This window comes from Temnothorax nylanderi, unplaced genomic scaffold (assembly GCF_030848795.1).
Source record: "Temnothorax nylanderi isolate EJ_2023f unplaced genomic scaffold, tnyl_v1.0 TNYL_tig0211_pilon, whole genome shotgun sequence".
Classification (NCBI taxonomy): Eukaryota; Metazoa; Arthropoda; class Insecta; order Hymenoptera; family Formicidae; genus Temnothorax; species Temnothorax nylanderi.
The window spans coordinates 292,268-310,512 of NW_027249273.1; the positions used below are offsets into that span (position 1 = coordinate 292,268).

An 18,245-nucleotide genomic window follows, 5' to 3' on the forward strand; every position below is an offset into this window, starting at 1 on the left:
AGAAATAAGTCCAGCGCCTAGCCGCGCCTCCGTACTTGTCCGCGAATCCGTCCGCGAACTCGTCCGACCGCGCGTCAACACCCACGCACCTACACAGCGGCTCAGCGGAGCAACACACACACACACACACACACACACACACACACGCACTCACACCCTCCATCTACGTGTAATATAAGAGAAAGAATAAAGAACATTTGTGTGAAAACAACCAGTGTCTCCACGTTTTCTCATCCTGGCCCGGCGAGCTAATTCCGTGCGGGAAAACGCGACTGTTACAATTATAAAGTAAAAAGTCGAACCTTTAAACATTTTTCCTATCTGTAGCATACGTAGCTTGAGGTAAAAAACTTAATATATAGTTTTTTAGTGCTAAAATAGTTAGCAAAAAGAGGAGATTAAGACATGCAGGACTCCTGATGACCTTAATAATCACACAATAGTCCTGTATAAGGTTATCTTCAAGGAGCTTAAAAAATTTCGAATTGTAAAATATAGTCACCAAATAATCTTAAAAAAAAAAACAAACATTTTTTACTCGAAAGAGAAATTAAACTAGTAATGACACTTGCTATCGGAATAAAGCCAAATCCGATCTAAAGAATGAGAAAGAAACATTTTTTCACCTCTGATTCAGTATTTCAGTTTTAAGGCTCCTGAGTACTTGCCGCGACCATTTTACATTATGACGTCAGAGGCGAAAAATGACACGTTGAAAATTTTTGCGTGCCATTTTTAAATAAAAAGATATCTGGCTGAAAATACACTTCGGGGGCTACGAGCCATCACTAGGTTAACACTTTAACCAAAAAGGATTGTACATGTCATATTATGATAATGTTTCTGTACCACAAGTCGCAATGAAGCATTTAGAATCAGATTCAAATGATGAAACATTTCAGCTTTTATTCGCTGTCAATAAGTGCCTGATGTCTCGGGAAACTCGGGATCCCAAAAACCTTTAAAAAGATTATATTTATTATATATAATATTTATAAAAAATGATAATAAAATAAAATATTATACCTGGTGGTGTATTTGGTCGCTCATATTTGTGTCGATGTCGCGAGATTTGATTCTTTCGTTTTTGAAATTGTTCTTCCGACAATCTCAATTTGTTATAATACTAAAAATCGAATATCACGATTTACTTTTTTATGAGAAAAATATTTATTTTTATTTATATTTATAATTTTTTTATTTATATTTATTTATTTATATTTCTTTATTTATTCGTATCTTATATAACTATACTGTTAATATTGCATTACTTCTCTGCATTCCCAGCAATCCGAGCCCTTTAACTTTGCTCTGTCAGCTTTACATCGCATGTTAAGATGTTTTGTAATGACCTTTCTTTTTGACCGTCTGTAAATAATGTTTTCATTAAATATATAAAAGTAACTTACATTACCACAATTGTTAAATGATATTTACACATTAAACTTATTCAATAACATCTTCTTTTCAAGTAGCTTGTTTTCTGTGTCATCCATATCATTTATATTTGCAACTTGCTCTGCAGGCAGATAAAAAGTTTCGTCTTCGCAGGCAAAGTCATTTATATTACAACTTATGTTACTTTTATCTTTCAATGTATTAACTGCAGTATTAATCAAGGATTTATCACCTTCCATTTGCGTAGAAGTATGTTTAGGCGAAGGACATCCAAAATCTAAATGCTTTACAGGAATTTTCCTCTTGAGTTTTAGATACTCTTTCACTATTGACGTACGACTTATTTGCGTAGGACTGGCTTCTATCACATCTTCATCGGCACTAGTGTTGTTCACTAGTGTTGTAGCACTATTTTCAGCAACAGTTGCATTTGCTGCAGAAACGTCTTGAATAAAAATCTGTTCTACACTACGCAATATATTAGCTGCCTTATTTTGTCTACACTTGAGGACAGTACCTTTCTTTTCATTATTTTTGCAAGTCGAGATTGTTTCAATCTCTTCCTTAGGCTAAAGTCGAGTAACGATGGACTTTTTGGCCAATTATTTTCGTCGATATTTTTGTGCAAAGATTCATCGAAATTAAAATTAATATGACTTATATCTTGTGTATCTAATTCCAATATATTATTGGTTTCTTGCACATTTATTGCGTTATTCATCGCTTTGTTTTCGTACAAGATGTATTAACGGCCGTCATTTTTGGGATAAAAAATGGAAACGAAATCACATGTACGTATATAATAATTAATCGCGATGAATTAAAATATGTTTACACATAAATAATACCGAATTTTGCTTGTATTCCAGGGGGTCGATTGTGTATTTCAAAACTTTGTGAAAATTACAAAAGTGAGCGAATTCACCGGGTATTAACCAATGAAATTATTAATATTCTAGTAAATTCGCTCACTTTTGTAATTTTCACTAAGTTTTGAAGCACACAATCGACCCCCATGTAGAACAGAGAAAGTGATGATAAACGGTTTTACATCATTTTGACCTGTTTTCACTGCGCGTATCACATTCATTTTACGGCTGTTTATTAACTGTCAAGGGAAAAGATTTCGGATAGTTTTCGGACTATTTTACAAGTGTGTTAAACGTGTATTTTCATCCAAATATCTTTTTATTTAAAAATGACACGCAAGAACTTTCAGCGTATTATTTCTCGCCTCTGACATCATAATCTAACATAGCCGCGGCGAGTACTCAGGAGCCTTAAGGATGTATTGACTATACAATACCAGCAAAAAGTGATCGAAATATAACTGCAGAAAACGACAAAAATCAAACGATCAACGACGAAAAATTTTGTCGTGAATACGCTCTGAAAACAACTTCAAATCAATGAAACGACGAAATAATACAGTAAAATTTACGGTTATTTCGTCGTTTCATTAATTTGAAGTTGGTTTCAAAGCGTATTCACGACAAAATTTTTTGTCGTTGATCGTTTGATTTTTGTCGTTTTCTGCAGTTTACATTTCGATCACTTTTAGCTTTTAGCTGGTATTGTATAGCCAATACGTCCTTGAAGATATTCGCGAGTATTATATAAAATGGGATAGTTTATTACGTATATATACACTAGCATCGCGGGAAGGGTTTTTTTGATAGTTTTAAAACAATGTTTTTTCTAATTTAATGACGCGATTCATAGACACACAATTGTGGTGATATTTATTGTATATAAATATATATATATAGTGTCTGAGATGACAGAACAATCGGTTCTTCTCGCAACACTGTATATTGTTTAAAATGATCTGAAAAAAATAGTGTAAGCTAGAAAAGCAATAGTGTATTGAAATCGACAACAATTGGCAAAAATATATACATAAACTTCACAACGTTTCCACCCAAGCTTCGGGTCCTTATCAAGTGATCTAGCAAAACGAAATAACGCACGGGGTCAAATAACAACGTCAATAATCAAATGTATAAAATTCTTTGTAGTCGGCGCAAACATATTCAATCTAGATTAATTACCTGATGAGAATAAAAGTCCCACCGCCAACACATTCTCAATCTAATATTTAAGAGGCTTTGGCAGAAACATCACGCATAGAAAGCTGAATTAAATTAAATAAAATAAATAAGTATTAACTAATATGCTAAATTAAATAAATGAAATAGTGTCAAAAAGTAACAAAGGAGGGTAATTACAAAGAGAATGTCCCACGGTAGCACCCATTTCCAAAACGTGTCATCTTAATAGATAATGTCTCGGAGTTAAGACAAAAAAGATTTCCGAGTCACGCAACGACTCATGTTCACACAATAAGAGTCGGGAACAAACTGACGATATCGCATGTGTTTTTAAAAACAGACAAATTGTCAGAGTATCCAACATCCGAAAATAAAACAATTAAACGCATGAGATGACCTTATCGTATATAGGATTTAAATTATCCGTGTCCTTTTTCAGATTAATAGTATCCGGATACTTTTTTATGAGGAACATTTCAGCGATTTCTCTCTTTTTTTTATTCTTTTCTCTGTGCAGTACTTCCACATCGGACCATTTGAAATCATGCCCCAGAGAAACACGATGTTTACTGACGACGGAATGGTTACTGTCGTCTTTCCTTATATCCCTGAAGTGTTCCGTTATCCGAGTCTTTAAATGTCGTTTAGTTTGTCCGATATACGATGCGCAACAATTATCGCAGTTAATTCTGTAAACCAATTCAGTCGAGCTATTCCTGTCAAGACGGTCCTTTCCTCTCCTTATAACAACGTCTAATTTTTTCGGGACAGTGTGAACAGCGACAAGACCAATCTTATTCAGCATGAGACGTATATCATCACCGAGGCCTTTAACATACGGTAGCACAAAACTTCTCCGTGGGTCGAATAAATTTTTCGGAGCGTTTTCGGTGTCACGTCTATGCTGAAGTTCTTTTATTCTGATATTAATGTGTTTGTTAATAAGATCCATCGGAAAGGAATTATTCAAAAGTATTTTTTTAACCGTATTGATATTAGATGTATGGAAGCTTTCATCTGACAATAAAATAGCTCGATCAAGTAGGCTCGTGATAGTGTTTACTTTATACTTAAATGGATGGCTAGAAAAGAAGTTCACGCATAGAAAGCTGAATTAAATTAAATAAAATAAATAAGTATTAACTAATATGCTAAATTAAATAAATGAAATAGTGTCAAAAAGTAACAAAGGAGGGTAATTACAAAGAGAATGTCCCACGGTAGCACCCATTTCCAAAACGTGTCATCTTAATAGATAATGTCTCGGAGTTAAGACAAAAAAGATTTCCGAGTCACGCAACGACTCATGTTCACACAATAAGAGTCGGGAACAAACTGACGATATCGCATGTGTTTTTAAAAACAGACAAATTGTCAGAGTATCCAACATCCGAAAATAAAACAATTAAACGCATGAGATGACCTTATCGGACACGGATAATTTAAATCCTATATACGATAAGGTCATCTCATGCGTTTAATTGTTTTATTTTCGGATGTTGGATACTCTGACAATTTGTCTGTTTTTAAAAACACATGCGATATCGTCAGTTTGTTCCCGACTCTTATTGTGTGAACATGAGTCGTTGCGTGACTCGGAAATCTTTTTTGTCTTAACTCCGAGACATTATCTATTAAGATGACACGTTTTGGAAATGGGTGCTACCGTGGGACATTCTCTTTGTAATTACCCTCCTTTGTTACTTTTTGACACTATTTCATTTATTTAATTTAGCATATTAGTTAATACTTATTTATTTTATTTAATTTAATTCAGCTTTCTATGCGTGATGTTTCTGCCAAAACCTCTTAAATATTAGATTGAGAATGTGTTGGCGGTGGGACTTTTATTCTCATCAGGTAATTAATCTAGATTGAATATGTTTGCGCCGACTACAAAGAATTTTATACATTTGATTATTGACGTTGTTATTTGACCCCGTGCGTTATTTCGTTTTGCTAGATCACTTGATAAGGACCCGAAGCTTGGGTGGAAACGTTGTGAAGTTTATGTATATATTTTTGCCAATTGTTGTCGATTTCAATACACTATTGCTGTTATACATTATTGGCGAAACAATTTCCTACTTCTTGATAAGCTAGAAAAGTGTGGGTAACTTACGGTAATTTTTTTCCATTGATACAGTGGCTTTTGTTGCAGCAGGAACTTTCTGTGGAATAAACATATAACATTTAATATAGAAGTTATTTTCGATCAGAAAGGAATTTAAAAGTGTTAAAAGTAGAAATATATGTACAATATATTACCATAACGTAATATATTGACTAGTATATTTATATACCTTCTAGAATCATTTTTTTCCTCGATATTTTGATCCATCGGTGGCAAGATGTTATGACTATTATTTGTCTGTAAATAAATCCAAAATTATTATAATTATTATAAAAATATTTGTTCGTTATTAATGGTTAGTCCATCAGAAATGATCATATGATGATTGCCGTCAAAGAAATGTACATTCAACTATAATTATTGTCTATATTTAAGGAATACATTTTGCTACATAAAACGATTTTCTAAAACACTTCTCAAAATCCTTATAATGGAATATGTTAAAAAACATTCATTTTGGCCTTTTTTCGCTATGCGGATTTTGGTTTGCAATATCCGTTCATCGTATATATTCCATATTTTAACGTTTCATTGAGTTACCTTATTAAACTTACAAGATGATCGTGTTTTTTAAGACTTTTTGGATGTCAGAGTGCCTATCAACACTGATGCACACATCTACTTTCAAAAACCATTTAACGGGATAGAGATGAGCTTCAAAATGTATGCTCCAAACATAAACAATAATTACGGCTCAATATCACTTTTTTTTTAAATTTGACGGCAGTTGTCATTTTAAGATTGTCTAATAGAGTGACCTATTAATGACTTGCAACAACTGAAGGAGATTCAATCGCTACAACGAATTAACAGATAAACCTTCAAATCGTTGATATGTTGTAGTTGAAAGTCGTATTTTTGTACCTGCAAAATTTGCAGATATTTCGAATATTTTAAATGAGAAATTTGATATTAACAATACGATTATTCACATAAGATCATATAAAAAATGCACTTTCCTTGCATTTAACGGAATATTTTAAGTCAATAAAACAGAAATTGTCAAAGTCAAAATACGTTTTAAAAATCATTATTATTCTCATAAGCAAGTATCCAATCATTTACTTATGACTCCAATTATATTTTAATATTAATTTAGGTAATTATCGTAATAATCTATAAACATTTTTCAAGTTTCTTTTTAAAAAAAAATAAATAATATCACTCAATAATTAGTATGAAGCGGTAGAATCTCCTTAAGAGGCAACTATACTGATTGTGAGTTTTTAAAATGTTATCGGTATGTATCGGGACGATCTACCAATAGTACCGATTAAACTGTTATTTTTACAACTAATAATAGGATACTAAACGAAGTTACATAACACAAGTGTAATAGTTATGAAAAAAATTATTTAGAGTTTTAGTTTTAAGCCTTGTGTCCACGATGCTAGAAATTGCTCCGAGATCTCGGACGAAAAATGAATTGACAAATCGCATTGTTAAAATGTGATTTGTAAATTATTTCTTTGTCCGAAAACAGAGCGATTTCTAGCATCATAGATACAAGGCTTTAGAATTACTTTTTGTTACTATTAAAATGTTTAATAAAATTAATTGTGTAATGTAAATTTATTAGCAGTCGACAATAAATTTTGAAAATAACAATTTGAATGATGTATCTGTTAATATCTCAAAAACATAAATCTCCTTAAAGATCAAAGATTATTTTATGCATATTACCTTTGAAATTGTCTTGCTTTTTGTCACAGTCTTTTTTTTTATTTCTTTCGTATCCTTTTTTGTGATTGCACTAATATTTTCTGGGAGTTTGTTCTATATAAAAATTGTTAATCATATACATATAAATGTAAATTTAAGAATTGGATCATTCTAATTATTTTGTTATAAAATAATATTTTCACTTACACTTGTACAATCTGAATTGATTTGTGTCAGTCTCTTTTCAATTTTATCGGTAATATTCGCTTTCTGGAAAAATTCAAATATGTGTGAAATGTTCAAACATTACTCATAAGACGTATATTACAAATCGTACATAATTTATACTCGATTCTAATTCACCTTCCGAAGCTGACTGGCATTTATCAAAGACGGGGATTTGTGGTTTTTTACTGGCAAGTTTCTCTTCCAGTTTTTGTTTATTATCTATAATGTGTAAATACAACACTTTTTCAGTTAAAAAGTTTACGCACGCATCAAAAACTTGTGAATAATAATGTGACATATACAAAATGTACAGTTAATATAAAATGATAAATGTTGTACTATTATAGTTAATTGTTGCATACCATGCACGCATCATGTTACTTCTTAGTTAAATGTTGTTAACATAATAGAATAAATATATGTATGAGATGAGTCAATTGATGTAAAGAAAACACATAGTTGTTTTTCCAAAAACGTATGTAGTTGCATATTGTAAATTGCATAATTTTTTTTAAAAGCAACTATGTATTTTTTTATATCAATTGATTCATCTCATTATTCTGTGCCTAAAAATATTAAGGTACAATTATCAAAAAATTAATAGTTTACAAGATATTTTATACTGTATATCAAAATATGTCAAAATAAAGTATGAAGTATCTCGTAAACTACTGATTTATTTATAATTCTACCTTAATACTTTCATATCAAGAGACACGGTAGTGTCTCGCGCCAAGTACACGCGGAGCGAGACCGACCGTGACTCTTTTACGCGACGCGACGGGTTGCGAGTACTCAAGATGTTGAGATCTCGATAACGAGCGAACGGATCAAGTTCTAAGTAGGCTTGATCGATAGTTGGGGTCAAAATAGGGGGGGTATCTCCTATATAATTTTCCGCTACGTGCCCTACGAGCGGAGATATTGCGACGCAAAGTCCAAATGTGAAAATTTATTTTTAAGATACTTTCTACGTCGACCGTCTCTCATGCCAGGCCATCATTTTCATCATTGGCTGAAATCGCCGCGTCCTTTTCACTTTTTCGACACTGGCGGCGCTTTCGCGCAGTGCAGATATATAGTTGCGTTCATACGTGTGTGCTGTACTGCGCGCAGTGCAGATAGTACGTTCAGCGCGCTGTCACGTCACAGTCAGTTCACTTTAACTTAACCTATATTGTTGAGAGAACGGTAGTGTCGTCGGAGCGAGACCGACCGTGATGTGATTTTATATATTGACGGTAGGGAGCTGATGCCGAGGAGTCCTGTTTTATCGTAAGTTATTATTATTATATATTATATATATTTATTATTATACTACAGAAGTATAATCCTGATACGTGACAGATATCAAGATCGTCGTAAGTTACGACACATCAGTTCAGTTAACCTATTTTCGAGAGACACGGTAGTGTCGGAGCGAGACTGGCTGAGTCCAGCCGACCCTCTGCTAGCCTAGCAATCGTGAGCAATCGCTCGTTTCCTCTCCTTTCACTCAATGGATTAAAAGGAGAGGAAACGAGCGACTGCTCACGATTGCTAGGCTAGCGGAGGGTCGGCTGAACGCACCCACACTGTTACTTACTACGTTTACGCGAGCGTTATTTCTGTATTAGTAACTTATTTTCTCGTTTACGCGAAGTATAAAAATACAAGAAAAAAAAAAGAGAATTCGAGTAAGAAAGACGCAAGCGAAAGGAACTGGGCCCCGTATTTCCTTGACACCTGAACGAGGCGATACACGCGTGCACGTGTCTCAGCACTGCTCGGCACTCTCGACAGTCGTTCGCTCGAGAATACATACAACAAGGTAACCTCAAAACTCGGACCTGAGAGGTACGCTTATCCAATCTTGCGTAAGCCCGGTTTCTGAAGACTAGCTATTTTTCTAGTTTCGTTTACGTTGTACTCCACAAAGGATACTGATTGTTTGCAGATTTGGTTCCCTGAGAATTATCGTTCGCCACGTCAATCGCTGTCGCGACATAATGTTTCTCGTCAAGGAGGGACACGAGGTTCTCGTTGTGTCAGGCAACGACGTGTCCTCGAATGACCTGGCAGATTTTATTGCTATGATCAAGCAACACGTCGGACATTCTGGCAAATTGCAAATTGCAGATATAATAAATAAAGGTGATTTCATTTACCCGATTTTTGTGACGTGGAAAATTTATGTGTACGTTGTTTGCAAAATGCTTTTTCTCTATAACAATGAAAAGAATGCTAATCTATTCTGTATTCTAGAACACGATATACAAGGTTTTCGATTAATTGGAGAGATTTATGGTGCATCTACGTTTGACGTCGTCATCGCTATTTTTAAACAATTCTTCACGAACGAGGATTTCCTAGCCGCATTAAGCATTAAGAATTTTGAAACCCAACGGTTTGCTTGTCATTCGTGAACCGCTACCAAACAGAAAGCCCGGCACACATTTGTATTCCGACAGAATATCTAGCTTGAAATTATCTGGTTTCAAAGTAAAAGATACAGACCCGAAGGGCTTCGATCTGGAGAGTACAAATCTTTTGTTAAAAGTATATAGCGATATAAAAGAAGTTGGCACAGTATTGGCGAGTAAACCATCATTTGAGTAAACCTTGCATAGCTTTCTGTTATAATTTAGGTAGGTTCCAGTATTCCCATTTCATTCGCAAACAAGGCAACTAATGTATGGCCCGGTAGAAGAAGATTTAATAGATGAAGACGAACTTTTGGATGAATCGGAGCTTGTGAAGCCAGATGCGTCATCCTTAAAAGGTGAGATTTCCGTTATATTAGAAATGATATACGTATGTCATTTCCATTTCGTTTACAATTGGACAAAGAGAATTTGTGAATTTGTGTAACATATCTATCTACATATTTAATACTTTCAGTCTGTGCGACAACGGGTAAGCGAAAAGCGTGCAAGGACTGTTCATGTGGACTCGCAGAAGAATTAAGTGGCAAAGATGCACCGGAAAATGCTGTTAAATCTTCTTGTGGAAGTGTACGTTTCATACTATTGCTTTTTTTCACGAAATTCATCAAAGTGTCATATTTAATGATGTAACTGTATAAATTTAAATGTCAAATTTTTATGTTTTGTTTAGTGTTATCTAGGAGACGCATTCAGATGTGCCAGTTGTCCTTATCTTGGAATGCCTGCCTTCAAACCAGGGGAAAAAGTGGTTTTGCCGGAAACTCAGTTAACTGATGGTTCTTGAGTTTGTTTTCTCCTTATTAGAATACAATTGTGATAACTTAATCTAACGCGATTTGTTTTCATTTATGCAAGTAATTACGCTATTTCTGTATGATTCTAATTATATTTAAAATTCTATTTCAAGTATTTCTCTTGTATACGTCTACATATTATGTACAAAATAGATAAAATAATTGTTCTTTAAATATATATAAAAGTGCATGTACTTAAATTATAATTCAATCTTATTTCATATCCTTTTTCTCAATAAAATAATCATATAAATAAAAGATAATTGTTAAGAGTAATACCAGATTTGAAAAAAAGTCTATATTTATAATAGTTACTTAAATTCTATCTTAAAAACATATATCACGAAATATTTTAGTATTGACCGCGAATGGTTCAATAAATATATATAAAAGTGCATGTACTTAAATTAATTATAATTCAATCTTATTTCATATCCTTTTTCTCAATAAAATAATCATATAAATAAAAGATAATTGTTAAGTTCAATCTTATTTGAAAAAAAGTCTATATTTATAATAATAGTTACTTAAATTCTATCTTAAAAACATATATCACGAAATATTTTAGTATTGACCGCGAATGGTTCAATAATTCTCTTTCTCTATCTTATACATTTTTGCAAAAGTAAAAAAGACGAGAAACTCCGAAAAACGACGCGCGGCACTAAATTTCGAGAAATATCTTTTATTAACGTTGAATTGTTCTATACACACAAGGCATACATTCTCGAAAAGAATTAAACGATAAAAAGTTTTAGAATGCGCTGTAATGGTGCGTCAGTAGGAGTACTGTGTGCCTACGGCCCCGGGAGCTCCGAGGGGGGAGCGGGGCGGGGGGGACTTGAGTGGCGAGGGGGTGTTGGGGAAGGGGGTTTCGGCGAGCGCGTCGAGACATGTTGTTTATCAAATATTTGATAAACATTTGATAACAACATGTCCCGACGCGCTCGCCGAAACCCCCTTCCCCAACACCCCCTCGCCACTCAAGTCCCCCCCGCCCCGCTCCCCCCTCGGAGCACCGCGCTCGCTCCCGTTCCCCTCATTGATATTCTCTCTCGCTCCCGACCCCCGTTGTCTCTCCCCCGTTCGCGCGCGTCTTCTCGTTGGCGTTCTCTTTTCCTCGCGCGCGGTCTCTCTCGCTCCCGTCCCCGTTCGCGTTCTCTTTTCCTCGCGCGGTCTCTCTCGCTCCCGTCCCCCCGTTCGCGTTGTCTTTCTCTCGCGCGTGGTCTCTCTCTCGCTCCGCGTTTTTAATTTTTTGATAAAAAAGAAAATACCTTAATCTTGACGAGGGGGGGCTCCATGGCCGCGGCCCTCCATTCGTCTCAACGCAGCCAGCATCGACTCCCGCGGATTTTGGCGGTCAGGGCGGTTGATGGGAGAAGGACCCGCGATATGCACAATTCGAGCCACGTTGAACACCAGCTCGTCCGCCAATCTTTCGTCCTCCGCTGTTGGACGATACGCGCGACCCTGCGCGAGGGCGTCGGTGTAAAAATGAGCCCTCCCGCGTCCGAGGAGCGCGCGGTGATCCACGTAAACTTCTACCCGCCCGCGTCCGATACCGAGTGGTCGAAGAGGTGGCTGACGCGGGGGTTCGGGAGCAGCGGGCCTCTCCCCCTGATCACTATCAGAGTCTTCGAAATCAATATTGTCAAATTCTACAATACCTCCCTGAATTTCGCTCTTTTCAATGTCTTTAGCGTCTTGCAGGGGAAGGCGCGGAGACATCACAAAAAATAACTCGTTAAAAAATCACACAAAAAAAAATGTTCGGACGAAACACGTTTAAGCACGCTCACGGCCACGACGAGACTAAAAAAAATTCAACGATGGTTATAGTGGAGGCGGGTAACGTCGACGGGTCACATGCCGATGGTCCGATGCTTGCGCGCGTTGTAATTCGACACGAGTCGCAGCAAGACGTCGACCCACTTGTAATTTCCGTTGACAGTTTATGGTGTTTATGCAACGACGATAAGGGCTAGCGCCGTCGTTCGCGTTTTCTCTCGTTCACATCTCTTCGTTCGCGTTTTCTCTCCCTCGCGCGGATTTAACTTAATAATTATTATAATATAATAACTTAATAATTATTATTTAAAATGTTAATATTATGAAATATACTTAATATTAATAATAGTGAAGGAAGCGGAAAAAATAAATAATAAATGATATATAGAATTAAGCATAAAAATATTTATTTATAAAATTTTAAAAAATTTTTAGAATTACCACACTTCTACTTCTTCTTCTTCCCTCTCAAACTCGTCTTCGATTTCGTATAATCTTCGAAATCCATAGATGTCTATATCTCCCGAAATTTCCCAAATTTCGTCATCGTTGTCGCGAAGGAGTTCTCGCTCCCATCGTACCCAACGCTGGCGATGTATATTGATGAAACCTCGAATTTGGATTTCATCGAAATGTATCACATTTGGCTGAAAACAAATTATACAAAAAATTTTTTTAAAATGTTTTAAAAAAAGTTAAAATATATGAAAAAAAATTTAAAATGTATGAAAAAATGTTTATACACACCTGTACGTGAGGGATTCTCACCCTCACCATATTGAACAGTTCGATCTCGTACATCGGTTCGTTATCGACCCACACCCACTATAACGTTAACAGAATGGTTAATTTAATATATATTTAAATATACAGTTATGTGCATACAGTATTGTTGCATGCATGCATGCCGTCCGGTATGCTTTTCAAAAATGTTACGCCCAGGTCGATAGTGAGTCCATGATTTCTCTCAGACACTCATTCACACTCGCGCACTCACGAAAATAACGACTCGTTTATTAAAAGACCGCTCGCTGCACGCTTCAGCTTGGAGTTCGAAAAGCATACCGGGCGACACGCACGCAACGGTATTAGATATACATACCCCGATGGCAGGGTGAACGATTTCAATACAATCTTCGATTCTACGTCTACGAAATCTTTCCATTTTTTTCTTATATATTCTTTGCTCGCGAACGTTTTCACACTACTGACTGCAGAGGACTGACTTTAACTGACTGCAGAGGACTGAACTAGAGCTCAGAGAAAAGTAATTAAGATAAAATATATCTAGCATTACAATAGCAAGCAAGGATTCGTTGAAGCATCGGCACCACATAGGCGAGCGTCGCCGGAGCATCGCTTCATAGTGTACGATATACGATACTTTAAATTTCAAGTGGCTCGAGTGGAACGTCGCATATACGGCTCGAATGTAAATGCGTGTGAAGAAATTAAGACATGATTTATATTTAAAAAAATACATTTTTTTATTCTTCTTTTACATTTTTTTTTGTTCTTACGTACTACGGAAGCGCACTAAAAAATAAAGCTGCGAGCTCACAATCGACGAGTTGATGTTTATCGAAGGCATCGCTATCGCGTATTACATTTAACACTTGCGTAGGATCCGTTACAGTGGACGCGATTTTGGAGAATTGCGTGAACTTGACATCAACCGTCTCGACAATTCTACTCAATCGATGGAACATCGCGTCGATGCACAGATCAAGATCGAGCATACGGTGTAACGTCGATTCGGTCATCGTTAAGCGTACGTTTAAAGACTCGAGACGTACGAGTTTGACACCGTTAATCGTACAAATTCTCAACGTTAGCGGTCCAACGCTTATAAAATCACACGTATCTTTAGTGTATCGAAGGAAATTCTGAATGTTCCGCCGTTGTTCGTGGAATCCCTTCCACGTTTCGAGGGACAGTATCAATTCCGTTCCTCGATTATCTCCTACGGCGATCTCCACGTAACTCGTTGGACCCACGTTAACGCCAACTTCAAGGAATTTGTATCCCGTAGCCGTCAACGCGTATCGTCTGCTGAGTATACGAACCGCGCGACGCTCCAACGAAATGCTGTAGAAAAAATAAATAAGATTACTTTCAAAATAATAATACAATTTATAATTTGCAATTTTAAAAAATATAAAGCTTTATAATTTAAGAAAAAAAAACGAAAACTTACTTGTTACACTTGTTCTCGTACGATGGAGTTTTATCATCATCATCACCATCGTGAATCGGTACGTAATAATTCATGCGTCTGCCACCGCTGCTGCTGCTGCTGCTTCCTTCAGCGGAGCTGAACATTTTTTCTCTCGGTTATGGAGACGCGGACCGTTGATACAAGCGGTCGATGCAAGACTGATCGTCGTTGTAAAATTAATCGAATATACGCGGCAACTTTCAAAACTATGATGAAGGAGGGGGAAATTAATGTTTCTGGAACGCGCAATCAGCGCTCTGAAATTTAGGAGAGGGGACTAAGGTAGGATGTTTTTTTTTTTATTAAGACGTATACCCCCTCTCCGCATGACGTCAACCGCGAAACATGTTCAGACATGTTCTTCCAAACCTGATACCCCCCCCCCCTCGAAGCTCTCGAGTTAGAATTCGTCACGTATACCTACTTATTCTTTAATTTTGTACACTATCGACTAATGGGGAAGGGAAATTAAACGTTGTAAAATTTACACATACATATAAAATTTATTTTTTAAAAAGATGACAATTCTCCCTGACGTTTCGACCACCAGTTAAATATTTTTAATACATTTTGCAATGCGCAATTCTTAACGTGTTTTCCACATCGCATAGTATCGGTAGCATCTAGAATATTTAAAGATTCGATATCTTCGTAATCCGCATCCAGAGTCTCGATGTTTAGGTTTTTTCTCGCTTTATTCTCAAGCAGATCCACCAGCCATTCTCGTTTCTGGCATCCCTTGACGTACACGAGAGTAGGCATTTCGTCGTCGTCGTCGTCGTCGTCGTCGTCGTTGTCCTCTTCCTCACCGAGCACTGCCGATGTAATTAAACGCTTCACCTTGCTGTACGACACGTTTCCGTCTTCCCATCGTAATCCATGGTGATTGCGAATCAACCAGGAAGCGCACGATTTGTCGGATTTTGTGAGGAGATTCCACGGCATGGGGCATGTAAAGATGTAATGCGCCAGAACGGTTCCGTTTCTCAGCACCGCCGCCTCCTTCACGACAAATTTCATCCCGACGACGAAACCTTGCAGGTCCACGAACGTTGGTGCGGACATGAAGAGATATCTCTCTCTCTTCGATGCGTGAATCGAGAGAAATGACGCGCGTTTCGCGACACTCTGATTTATATATCCTGCTCCCCTTTTTTCCCTCTCATAAATTTGTATCGAGAGTGAAAGAGAGAGAAAATTTTCGTCGACGTTGCCGCGAACACTCAGACTATTTTGCGCACTACGTTGGTCAACGGATTGTACTCGATCACGCGATCGTGTATGATGAGACAGTACGCGGAGGTATTCGGCGGTACGTTCTCCATGCAATCGAATTCTATTCTGACATCCACGGTGGCGTTTTTGACGGATTCGTTTTGTCGAGAGCAATCGATGATCACGAACGGGCCGTTGCGTAGAAAAGTCGAAACGGTGAGACTCGGCTCGAGATATTCGTATCCGTAATAGCCCTTGCAGAAACGCGCGTACATATCGTACAGAATCGCCCATCTGTGTTTACCAAAATCCAAATTCAAATCGTCATACGGATAGACTTCCGAGTTTAGGTAGAGTTTCACGTTGGTCAATTTGCAGTCGTCGAATCGGCTCGTGTCCGCGGATATGACGTTCTTCCGACCCGTCTGCAGAGCGAAGACGACGTATCGCGGTTTCTCAAGCTGAGTCGCGGTCTTAATGGCCCACGAGTGCTTGGTCGTATTCTGCAACAGGGGATACTCGTACAGATCCCACGAACGGAAACCCATACTTAGATATCGTCCGTTTTCCAAGGCGCGCAGCATCGACAGCTTGTTGATCTCGCTCAATACCACGTGAGGCATTCGCCATTGTATCTTGAGTATTTTGATAGTAGGCTCCAACGCGAGATTTCCCACCAGACAATTGTTATCGTTGCGCGATCGTATTATGACCAATTCGTGACGAGCGTTGATCACCACGCGTTTGTAATCCTCGCAAAATCCTAGTAACAGGTTGAGCGGTACGCAGAAATTGAAGTATCCATTCGCGTTATTCTGCGGCTCCCAGCCGGCGTTTCTCAGGATCACGCTTCTGTCGGACGATACCGTTACGTAGTTCTTGAGCGTGCTGGTTATTCCTACGTTTCTGCAGTGATCAATCTCCACGCCGTCGAGCTCGTATCGAATTTCATCGAACATGAACGCGACACAATTATTCCCCAATACCACGTTATCGGCTTGGCCGGCTGCTCTGGTCACCGTCAATGTTCCTTCGACGTAGAGAAAACTTTCGCACGGCAACGTATACAGATCCTGCTGTTGTATGGGTATTCGTATCTCGTCGCTATACTCGAACGTTGTGTTGGCGTACGGGTTGTACGTGTGAGTCTCGATCTTGACGATGCGATCGTCAAAGACCGGCTCGCCTCCGATGTTAAGAATTTCAGTCATCGTTCACAGTCAGCTTTCAGATGTTTCGTACCGCGAATCCCAGAGATTGTAAAAATTTAACGTTCGATGCGTTGAGCTTCTTTCTCGTCTCTTTTTTAACGCCACCGAATGTCGATTTGACGATATCGTCGATCGTCGCAGTCGTAAAGATATTCTTATCTGTCGCGTGCTCCGAGTCGTTCAACACGAGCATCTCACACGTCGCGCGTTATCGCTGTCGCCGTCGTACGTGTAATCTGACGGTGATCTTTTCTCCTCGAAAATCGAGCAATCGTCCGTCTTGATCCGTGACGCGTATCGTTAGATTCGAAACGCTTCGCGCGATGATCGGCAGGTAAATGATCTGCGCCGGCGTTTCCGATATCTTATATCCCGGTGGTACGCTCGGTAAAAATTCGTGTATCGTGTGAACACGTTTGCCGTTGCTGTACGCACCCGCGGTCACGTTACACTCCACGCGGATAATGTTTACGTTGATAATATTAATCGACGCGTCCGATTCGTACCACTGTCCCGGCTGCAATATACGCTTCGACGAGAATCCCAGCAGCGATCCAACGTTGTTCGGTTTGTTAAAGTTCACTCTAAAAGCGCACTTGATCTCGCTCTTCATCGTATTGTAATTTGCGCGGAGCACTATCGGGTATTCCGCGACCTCGTCTTCGTAGCCGTTCGCGCGACCGGTCGCCTCTCGGGCGATATTCGCGACCGACGTACGATCATCGTTGGAACGAATTACGCGTCGCGGGCGTTTCCGTGAAATTTCGCGTTTCAAAAACTCATGTATGGCTCGTATCTCGTACGATCCCTCGGGAATCGTAATTTCCGTGTCATCCTCGTCGAAATAAAATTTATTGTTCGAAGAATTCACGTTCGGAATCGTGTGATAAGTCTCGAAACACGTTAGACCGAGCTCGTAGTCACCGTCGCTCAGATCCACGGCGGGAAAATAGTGCTCCGCGAGGATGCTGCTCTTCCCGGTCAACGTGAACGTTATAGACATGTCGGCGGAAACCGTTAACGAATACTGAGTCACCACGGCGCACCGTCAGGCTTTAAATTAGCGTCGATCGTCCGGAGAAATTGCAAGCATAATTGTCCACAGATGCTCTGATCGTAT

General features: G+C 38.1%; 4 protein-coding genes and 1 long non-coding RNA gene across 8 annotated transcripts; 1 reads left to right on the forward strand and 4 right to left on the reverse strand.

The window, feature by feature from the left end:
• Positions 1-915: 915 nt before the first annotated feature.
• On the reverse strand, positions 916-2,157 carry LOC139779124 (uncharacterized). The gene is made up of 5 exons (XM_071717385.1): positions 2,136-2,157; positions 1,438-1,831; positions 1,272-1,368; positions 1,027-1,126; positions 916-959 (listed from the first exon to the last, which is right to left on the reverse strand). The coding sequence occupies exons 1-5, from the start codon at positions 2,155-2,157 to the stop codon at positions 916-918; spliced, it is 657 nt and encodes a 218-aa protein (XP_071573486.1).
• A 5,305-nt stretch (positions 2,158-7,462) lies between these two features.
• Positions 7,463-12,505, reverse strand: LOC139779136 (uncharacterized). The gene is made up of 3 exons (XR_011719812.1): positions 11,968-12,505; positions 7,583-7,692; positions 7,463-7,515 (listed from the first exon to the last, which is right to left on the reverse strand). It is a non-coding gene; the product is annotated as an uncharacterized lncRNA (long non-coding RNA).
• Positions 8,186-10,893, forward strand: LOC139779134 (anamorsin homolog). 4 transcript variants are annotated; one of them, XR_011719810.1, is made up of 6 exons: positions 8,186-8,748; positions 8,821-8,834; positions 9,116-9,606; positions 9,718-10,234; positions 10,354-10,466; positions 10,570-10,893. XR_011719810.1 is itself a non-coding variant. In XM_071717390.1 (6 exons), the coding sequence occupies exons 4-6, from the start codon at positions 10,144-10,146 to the stop codon at positions 10,681-10,683; spliced, it is 318 nt and encodes a 105-aa protein (XP_071573491.1). In that variant the 5' UTR covers positions 8,186-8,748; positions 8,821-9,606; positions 9,718-10,011; positions 10,101-10,143; the 3' UTR covers positions 10,684-10,893. The 4 variants fall into 4 exon arrangements, 2 of the variants coding, with proteins under 2 accessions (XP_071573491.1, XP_071573490.1); XM_071717390.1 differs by having other exon boundaries at positions 8,821-9,606; positions 9,718-10,011; positions 10,101-10,234; XR_011719811.1 differs by lacking the exon at positions 8,821-8,834.
• A 1,339-nt stretch (positions 12,506-13,844) lies between the features above and the next one.
• On the reverse strand, positions 13,845-14,803 carry LOC139779125 (uncharacterized). The gene is made up of 2 exons (XM_071717386.1): positions 14,679-14,803; positions 13,845-14,569 (listed from the first exon to the last, which is right to left on the reverse strand). The coding sequence occupies exons 1-2, from the start codon at positions 14,801-14,803 to the stop codon at positions 14,005-14,007; spliced, it is 690 nt and encodes a 229-aa protein (XP_071573487.1). The 3' UTR covers positions 13,845-14,004.
• A 1,119-nt stretch (positions 14,804-15,922) lies between these two features.
• On the reverse strand, positions 15,923-17,125 carry LOC139779126 (uncharacterized). The gene is made up of 3 exons (XM_071717387.1): positions 17,025-17,125; positions 16,655-16,961; positions 15,923-16,549 (listed from the first exon to the last, which is right to left on the reverse strand). Exons 1-3 carry the CDS (start codon positions 17,123-17,125, stop codon positions 15,923-15,925), a joined length of 1,035 nt encoding a protein of 344 aa, XP_071573488.1.
• Between the last annotated feature and the right edge of the window lie 1,120 nt (positions 17,126-18,245).

What these genes read in the sequence shown, in the direction of transcription:
- LOC139779124 (XM_071717385.1), bottom strand. Translation starts at nt 2,157, where the DNA reads ATGACGGCCGTTAATACATCTT. An exon ending in GACGGCCGTTAATACATCTT is followed by an intron (nt 1,832 to 2,135) that starts GTACGAAAACAA and finishes ACGTTTCTGCAG; the next exon opens with CAAATGCAACTGTTGCTGAA. An exon ending in ATTGCTGGGAATGCAGAGAA is followed by an intron (nt 1,127 to 1,271) that starts GTAATGCAATAT and finishes TTCGATTTTTAG; the next exon opens with TATTATAACAAATTGAGATT.
- LOC139779134 (XM_071717389.1), top strand. Translation starts at nt 10,144, where the DNA reads ATGTATGGCCCGGTAGAAGAAGATTTAATAGATGAAGACGAACTTTTG. An exon ending in AGATGCGTCATCCTTAAAAG is followed by an intron (nt 10,235 to 10,353) that starts GTGAGATTTCCG and finishes TAATACTTTCAG; the next exon opens with TCTGTGCGACAACGGGTAAG. An exon ending in TTAAATCTTCTTGTGGAAGT is followed by an intron (nt 10,467 to 10,569) that starts GTACGTTTCATA and finishes TGTTTTGTTTAG; the next exon opens with TGTTATCTAGGAGACGCATT.
- LOC139779125 (XM_071717386.1), bottom strand. Translation starts at nt 14,803, where the DNA reads ATGTTCAGCTCCGCTGAAGGAAGCAGCAGCAGCAGCAGCGGTGGCAGA. An exon ending in TACGAGAACAAGTGTAACAA is followed by an intron (nt 14,570 to 14,678) that starts GTAAGTTTTCGT and finishes TTTTTTCTACAG; the next exon opens with CATTTCGTTGGAGCGTCGCG.
- LOC139779126 (XM_071717387.1), bottom strand. Translation starts at nt 17,125, where the DNA reads ATGACTGAAATTCTTAACATCGGAGGCGAGCCGGTCTTTGACGATCGC. An exon ending in TACGCCAACACAACGTTCGA is followed by an intron (nt 16,962 to 17,024) that starts GTATAGCGACGA and finishes GCCGTGCGAAAG; the next exon opens with TTTTCTCTACGTCGAAGGAA. An exon ending in TTTGCGAGGATTACAAACGC is followed by an intron (nt 16,550 to 16,654) that starts GTGGTGATCAAC and finishes AAAATACTCAAG; the next exon opens with ATACAATGGCGAATGCCTCA.